This window comes from Cibotium barometz, chromosome 7 (assembly GCF_041138505.1).
Source record: "Cibotium barometz isolate CiBa-2024 chromosome 7, ASM4113850v1, whole genome shotgun sequence".
Lineage (NCBI taxonomy): Eukaryota > Viridiplantae > Streptophyta > Polypodiopsida > Cyatheales > Cibotiaceae > Cibotium > Cibotium barometz.
This window is the reverse complement of record NC_141052.1, coordinates 17029733-17037964: the sequence shown is the minus strand read 5'-3', so window position 1 is coordinate 17037964 and position 8232 is coordinate 17029733. Positions and strand designations below refer to the sequence as shown.

Here is an 8232-nt window from a genome sequence, read left to right as displayed (position 1 = left end):
GTATATAACTACTTAAAGACTAGTAATAGAGGCTGGACTATTTTAAGTTTGGCTAGCCTAGTGTGAAAACTAGTCACTTGTATATAAGTCATGTTTTACAGTAAGTAAAACATGACTTATATAAGTCATGTTTTACAGTAGTCACTTGTATATAAGTCATGTTTTACAGTAGTCACTTGTATATAAGTCATGTTTTACAGTAAGTAAAACATGACTTATAAGTCATGTTTTACAGTAGTCACTTGTATATAAGTCATGTTTTACAGTAAGTAATAGAATACTTGTGAGCTCTCCTCTTCCCTCTTCTTGTTTGTATGTATGCTATTGAATCATATTCCCTTGCACAATATAATATTTGTGAGCTCTCCCCTTCTCTCTTCTTGCTTGCATGTATGCTATTAAATCATTCCCTTGCAATAGAATACTTGTGAGCTCTCCTCTTCCCTCTTCTTTAAGTTTGGCTAGCCTAGTGTGAAAACTAGTCATTCCCTTGCAATAGAATACTTGTGAGCTCTCCTCTTCCCTCTTCTTTAAGTTTGGCTAGCCTAGTGTGAAAACTAGTCACTTGTATATAAGTCATGTTTTACAGTAAGTCTCTTCTTGCTTGCATGTATGCTATTAAATCATTCCCTTGCAATAGAATACTTGTGAGCTCTCCTCTTCCCTCTTCTTTAAGTTTGGCTAGCCTAGTGTGAAAACTAGTCACTTGTATATAAGTCATGTTTTACAGTAAGTAATAGAATACTTGTGAGCTCTCCTCTTCCCTCTTCTTGTTTGTATGTATGCTATTGAATCATATTCCCTTGCACAATATAATACTTGTGAGCTCTCCCCTTCTCTCTTCTTGCTTGCATGTATGCTATTGAATCATTCCCTTGCAATAGAATACTTGTGAGCTCTCCTCTTCCCTCTTCTTACTTGCATGTATGCTATTGAATCTTGCATGTTTGATAGGATTGGTTATAGGTTTTCTGCTTGCATTAGCTTCCTTTTCACCCCCCATGTTTTTTGAGAGAGAACCATTGTGAAACCATCGCGAAGGACCATCTCTTTTTTCCTCCATCTAGGCATAGCGAGCTCTATCTTTAACCCATTGACAAGGAGCATTATGGTGTGACAATGGAGTGAGGACACAACAAACGAGCTAGCACACCCACATAGGAAAGTTGCAAATGTGGCTCTAAGGCAAGTCCCAAACGACTCATGCTTCGGAAAGGCTAAGGTAAGCCTTGACTTGAATATACTAGCATGTTGCCAATTTTTTACAATTTTTTGAAAGTTGTTTTATTCCAATTTACGGTTACAATGATAATTTTATTGTTTGTTTCAGCATCACTGAGTGGAAAAATGTTTGTTTGATTCTAGCATTAAAAATGGATTTATAAACGTTTAACATAAATTGCTATTGTAGTAGTTTTCAAACTACTAAAACTACACTTTGTGGAGTGGTGTAGATTTCTATTATATTACCTTTTTAATTACCAATGTTACGTTTTTAAAATGGTGAAAATTCTACTCCACATTGGGCCCCCAATGCTGAATCCATTTTTTCCCCGAGAAAAGGGGGAGAATCTCCCATGCCCATCTCTCATAGACAGGGAGTCTCCCCCATCCATTGCCCATCCATCATGCATTTAAGCATTCAAGTTAATACTCTGATTTTTTTGCTCGTCCCTAATTCTTATGTCATAGACAGGGAGTCTCCCCCATCCATTGCCCATCCATCATGCATTCAAGTTAACACTTCGATTTTTTTGCTCGTCCCTAATTCTTATGTGTAAAGGCCCTTAGTGTCGCTTACTACGCTTTGCTTGGAGCATGTGTATTGCGCTAGAGTTTACCACTCACATCGATGTCAATGGAGTTGCAATAATCATGGCTCCGAAATCTGGGATGTTGCAATAATCATGGCTCCGAAATCTGGGATGTTACAACTCTACAAGTGCTCGGGAAAGCATTTTTTTCCGACTAGAAAAGATGGAGAGGAGGTCTAAAATTACCCAAATCATGAATAGTGAGTGAAGAAATGTATTACAAATCCAATCAGCACATTTTATTGCACATCTAAAAGTAGAAATAAAACCATCAAATTTTGGAACTTTTCTTTTGCAATAAATTTCTTGAATTTAGTACAATTTTCATTTTTTTCCAAAATATTTTCTTATTTTCCATAGATAGCCTTCAATTGTGTGAAACCAGAGCTTGGGAGGATAGTCCTGTGCAGACGCTAAAGATGGAGATCATGGCCGCCTCCTCCTCGCCCCCGCAGGTAGCTCAAGGAGCTCTAACAGCAGGTTACCCGACGTCATCAAGAGCACGTAAAACCGAGCGCCTGTGGAAGGAGTTTTTAAAGGATCCGTCGCAATGGCAGGACAACCGAGAAAGCAAAGTAAGTGGCTCTACCCCTTTCTCGTTTCTGCACCACAGGTCAGAAATCTCCTCTGACCAGTGATTCCTTTGGGTTTGCCTCACAGGCAAACCCAAGGTCCCCAGATTTCAAGCATAAGCTTACCAGGGAGTCGCTCTGGATGGACGGCTGGGACAATCCAAGCTGGGTTCGTGTACATATGCTCCGACTCGAGAGAGCAGAAGAGCCTTGCGCGATCAACGAGGGAACACTCGAAGCACAGGAAGCTGTGAACAACATCACAACAGGAAGGAGTTATGATGGTGGTTGGAGCCATATGCTTAGCTTAGAGAAGGTGCTCTCTACTTTGGAAGCAGGACTGCAACCCCAGCCTTCGGTTGATGACCTCATATGCATCTTGCACAGGTGCCGTAAGGAGAGAAACCAATCATTAGCGCTGCGCTTGCATGCCTACATGCGCCAATGGGGGTTGGAAGCTCACCGGTCTCTTGGAAACTACATCGTCCCCATGTTGGTGGATGTTGGATGCATGTCTGATGCTCAGAAGATTTTTGACAGGTTGGAGTATCGCAACGAGTACTCTTGGACTTGTCTCATCACAGGCTATACCAAATGTGGGGAGCCAGAGCATGCACTCCTCGTGTTCCAAAAAATGCAAGAGGATGATTCTGTACAGCCCAATGGGTATACCTTTGTGGCTGTACTAAAGGCCTGTACTAACCTCAAAGATATGGTAAGGGGCAGTGAAATACATGCTGAGATTGCCATAACAGGGTTGCTGGATAAAGATCTTTTTGTTGGCAACACTTTGGTTGATATGTATGCAAAAAGTGGCTCACTTGCAAAAGCACAGGAAGTGTTTGACAAGCTTCCAGTTCGAGATGTGGTCTCATGGAATGCTCTAGCTGCAGGATATGCCCAACATGGGCATGGTGAGGAAGCACTGAACTGTTTCAAGCAGATGGAAATCCAGGGTACCGCCCCAGATGTTGTTTCATATATTTGCATCTTGAAAGCTTGTGGTAGCATAGGAGCCACAAACAAGGGGCTAGAAACACATGCTGAAATTGCCAAGAAAGGGTTTTCGGAAAGAGATCCTCTTCTTGGCAACGCATTGCTTGATATGTATGCCAAATGTGGCTTGCTTGCAGAAGCACAAGAAGTGTTTGACAGGCTTTTGGATCATGATGTAGTCTCATGGACTGCACTTATGGCAGGATATGCTGACCATGGGCATGGTGAGGAAGCACTCAACCTTTTTGAACAAATGCAAATTCAGGGCATCTCTCCAAACGCTATTACATTTGTTTGCAGCTTGAAAGCGTGTGGCAGCGTAGGAGCCGCAGACAAAGGGCAAGAAATACATGCTCAAATTGACAGAGAAGGGTTGTTGGAAAGTCATCTCCTCATTGGCAGCACCTTGGTCGTTATGTATGCCAAATGTGGGCTGCTTGCAAAGGCACAGGAAGTGTTTGACAAACTTCCAGTTCGAGATGTAGTTTCATGGACAGCACTAATTGCAGGATATGCAGAACATGGGCATGATGAGGAAGCACTGAACTGTTTCAACCAGATGCGAATCCATGGCATCTTTCCAGATGCTGTCACGTTTGTTTGCATCTTAAAAGCTTGTGGAGGCATAGGAGCCACTGATAAGGGTCGAGAAATACATGCTGAGATGGCCAAAAAGGGGTTGTTGGAAAGAGATCATTGTCTTTGCAATGCTTTGGTTGATTTGTATGCCAAATGTGGCTCGCTTGCAGAAGCACAAGAAATATTTGACAAGCTTTTAGTTCGAGATGTAGTCTCATGGACTGCACTTATTGCAGGGTATGCCCAGCGTGGAGAAAGCGAAATGGCTTTTCATACTTTTGACAAAATGATAGAAGAAGGTGTAAAGCCAAATCTCGTCACATTTGTCACTGTTGTTAATGCATGCTGTCACGCAGGTCTAGTGGATAAGGGCGAGATGTACTTTGATGCCATGAGAAAAGACTATGACATCTTCCCAACTCTTGAGCTTCACACTTGCATGATTGATCTTTTTGGCCGTGCAGGCCAATTAGACAAGGCAGTAGCAATGATCAAGGAGATGCCATACCAGGCTGATCTTGCAGTTTGGCATATTGTATTGGGTGCTTGTCAAAATTGGGGCAATGTGGAACTTGGAAGACAGGCCTTTGAACATGCAATGCAATTGGATGAAAAAGATCATATTGCTTATGTTTGTATGTCTAACATCTACGCAGATGCTGGCATGCAGGAGGATGCAAAGAAGGTTGAGGCAACAAGAATAAAAAAACAAGCATGGAAGCATCTTTGACATCGGCCAAACGTGCGTCAAAAAACAGAGCAAAAAAATTGCCATCACATTTTACGCCCCCAAATCGAAGTATGCTTGCATACCTTGATTTGCAAGTGTGTCTTCCACGATGCCTTCAAGTCAATGATGATGTATCTTCAAGCATTGACGGAACTTGAATGAAGAGTGCCGTCCAAAGCCTTTGAGAGGATAAGAGTAATTCGAAAACTTCTTATGTACTATAAACAGTCCTTCCCAACGAACAAGAAACTTCTTATCCTTGTCATATCCAAACGGTTTTCATACCTCAAAACCAAGTCACCTTGCTCAGTAGCCTTCTTCTTCTTTAATTCATCATCAAACAAGCTCTTTGAATGTGCGGCTTGATTCTCAAACCGTTCCAAAGCATGGTCTTGATCATCCTCTAACAAAATGTAGTTGATGAAGTCGTGTCAATGCCTCTTGATCTCCCCATCCATGAGCAAGGGCTATTCGCAAGCTAGGCACCTCTAGCTCAATAGAAAAAATAGCATCCATACCAAAGGGAGTAAAACCCAAAGCCACCTTATGCGTTGTGTGGTAAGTCCACAAAGCATGAATAAGAGCTTCATCTCAATGATAGGCTTGCCCTTAACAATCTTGGAAATAATTCCATACAAGATCCATTAGTGGATAGTATAAAGGAGACGAGCGCATCGATGTGTATTTGATAGAAAGTTTCATCATCAATCTCCAAAAAGCTCACCTTGAATACTAGGCCCATTGTCAACACTAAGAATCTCCAACAAAGTGTACCAAAATGAGAGCACACATGCTCCACAAGAAACTTTACCACCGTCTTGGTAGAATCATGGGTAGCCTTAACCTCGGCCCATTGTGTCTTGTAATCCATGGCCCACAAGTATGTATGTCTTGCCCATAGAAGAGTAGGAAAATGGCCCTACAAAATCAATCCCCCACTTCTTGAATGGTGCAAATGAAGTATAGGATGAAAAGGTCCAATTGTCGATGTTCGGAAGATTTGACATTCCTTGCAAGTATGAAACCATTCATGAACATCCTTACGCACAGTAGTCCAATAGTATCCCAAAGTAAGAATCTTTGTGACCGTTGCACATACATCCCCATTGCATGCTTCCAAATCTCAATGAGCTTCGTGAGTATCTAGAACTCGTCTCAAAACTTGATCGGGGCCCATATAGTAAAGCACATCATCATAAATAGTAAAACATGAAGTCTTTTCTTGAAAAGATTCTTCTCACGTGATGGGGTGTTTGGTGGTATAACACTTGTCAAAAGATAATCATGCACGCCTTCCAAGGACTCCAAACTGATCCCCAATGTACATGGAGACACCTCAGCATAGACAAGTCTCTTAACCAATTTATCAGCTTTAGAATCCTCTAAGTGTGCTACATGAATGAAATGATACTCTTAAAAGGTGTTGGTGGTCAACCAGCCCATATGGCCACCGCCCAGACTGTCCCGTTGTGTAACAAACTATTACGGTTTGAGCTTCTTACTTTGTAACAACCTGGTAACAATTTCTTGGAAACAAGTAGTACTCGGATGGATGTAAGCAGCAAAGGGGGGGGGGGGGGTTATTCGGATATGTGTGTATTAGAGGATAAGGGACTAAGGGAATAGTTGAGTGAAGAGTTCATGAGTTGAGTTTTAGCAATGTATTGTATTGTATTGTTGAGAGTTCAAGTAATACTAAAGAATGTCACATGGGTTGGTCTCTACCTTGTCTCTATTTTGTTCTGCATAGTTCTGTCTATTCTGCATGGGTTGGTATATGCCTTATCTCTATTATGTTCTACATAGTTCTATCTATTCTACATCCATTCCATGTTAAGTGCATTCCTATCTCAACGTGAACTCCTATCTGAAGTCATGACAGACCTAGGAACTAACCTGCTTACAGTCATGACTAACTCCCCGAGCTTATAGACATCGCTCTTCAGGAGCTGACTCGGTGGTCCGGAACCACATAAGTGCCGGACACCAACACTTTTGACGATCTTATTGGGAATCAGTACGCTAGGAAGGGGAGTAGGAAGGTAGAGGCTAGTTCTAAGGTTAGTCCTGCTGCACAGCAGGACGAATAGAAACACTAGTCGGGGTAGATCAAGAAAGGAAATACACACGTACTTGTGTTAGGTATGTTTACGAGAGAGTCATAGGAGGGCAATGAATAGTGCATGGAGAATGAAGAGATCTCAAATAGAGCAATGCGGTCATGCTGGCCACAATAGATAGTCCGAAGCCGCAAGGATTAAAGGGCAACGACATTGTCCAAGAAAACTTCCAAAAGGGATTCCACTCCAACAAGAATGGCAAAATTAGAAACCGCTAAGGAACCAAGAGGAAGAGTGCCAAGAGCTTTAAAACATGAGGCAAGAAGATCAAGAAGAACTGGTAGCTGTGGAAAGGATGTCTCTCAAATATCCGAAGTTTAAGGATAAGAATGAGGAGGATCCAGATGCGCACCTCTTCCCCTTCGAGACCACCTTCTTGACCACATGAGCTACACCGCTAAAGACAGTACTTTACGACAACTCTAGGTGGCAAAGCCACCAGCAGCAACAACTGGTACGCACAATATAGTCTAGAGCACTTCCAGATGTTTGAAGAATTGAAGAAAGCTTTCCTGAAAAGATTCAGGAGAGACAAGACCATCTCAAAAGTACTAGAGAAACCGCAAAGGTTGACTCAAAAGAAGAGGCTAACAGAGGATTATGCGACAGAATTCTCAGCACTGCTAATGCGTCTGGGTCAACCCAACAAACCTGCCCCAACCACACTAAGTCAATGATTCGTGAGAGAACTGAGGGAAAAACTCCATACGGTGGTGGCCTCTTATGATTTGGAGACCCTCACCTTTGAACAAGTGGTGGCAGAAGCAACCAGAGCTAAGGGGATCTTGAAGCACATAAGCAAAGAAGAAAAAGAAGGACAAAACAAAGAAGAAGGAAGAAGAAACTTTCGAGTCGGATTCTGGAAAGACAGCTCAGAATCAGATTCCAATTAGGAGTCAAATACCGAAGAGTGAAAGCCTTGGAAGAAGAAAGGTAGGAAACATGCAGTGGATGTTCAAGAAGAACTGAAGGCCACCCTAGCGAAGCTTGCCAGAGGACACGCAGGATCTAGACTGAGACCGAACGTCTGGTGCACAAGTGTAACAACCAGGGTCATACAAAGGAAGAGTGCCAAATAAAAAGTACGCAACAACCATGCGCTATCTATGGGAAGAGCCCCACACAACCGACATGTATTTTTACAACACTCGGGAATAGGAATCCACAAGTGGTGGAAAGGCAGCAACATCAGCCATAAATAGGTCCCAACTTTTCAACCAAGTCACCACCGAGCCTCAAAACAACAGACCATATGGTTCCTATCCACATCCACATCAGCATGCTTTCTTGCATTGTCCGCACCATTCCTTGTGCACTCTGCATCAACTTGGTGATTTTCTCTTGGACCCTCTGCTGCCCTGCCTACTATTCTAGCTTTTGCTTCTGTTCCAGGTTGGAATTCTTGCCTATCACCATCTTGA

At 42.4% G+C, this 8232-nt stretch overlaps 1 protein-coding gene across 1 annotated transcript; it reads left to right on the top strand.

Annotated features, from left to right (window-relative positions):
- The first annotated feature begins 2160 nt into the window (after positions 1 to 2160).
- Positions 2161 to 4951, top strand: LOC147636755 (pentatricopeptide repeat-containing protein At2g13600-like). Its single transcript, XM_086800275.1, has 2 exons — positions 2161 to 2389; positions 2475 to 4951. Exons 1-2 carry the CDS (start codon positions 2234 to 2236, stop codon positions 4689 to 4691), a joined length of 2373 nt encoding a protein of 790 aa, XP_086656401.1. The 5' UTR covers positions 2161 to 2233; the 3' UTR covers positions 4692 to 4951.
- The last annotated feature ends 3281 nt before the right edge of the window (positions 4952 to 8232 follow it).

What these genes read in the sequence shown, in the direction of transcription:
- LOC147636755 (XM_086800275.1), top strand. Translation starts at nt 2,234, where the DNA reads ATGGAGATCATGGCCGCCTCCTCCTCGCCCCCGCAGGTAGCTCAAGGA. An exon ending in AGGACAACCGAGAAAGCAAA is followed by an intron (nt 2,390 to 2,474) that starts GTAAGTGGCTCT and finishes TTTGCCTCACAG; the next exon opens with GCAAACCCAAGGTCCCCAGA.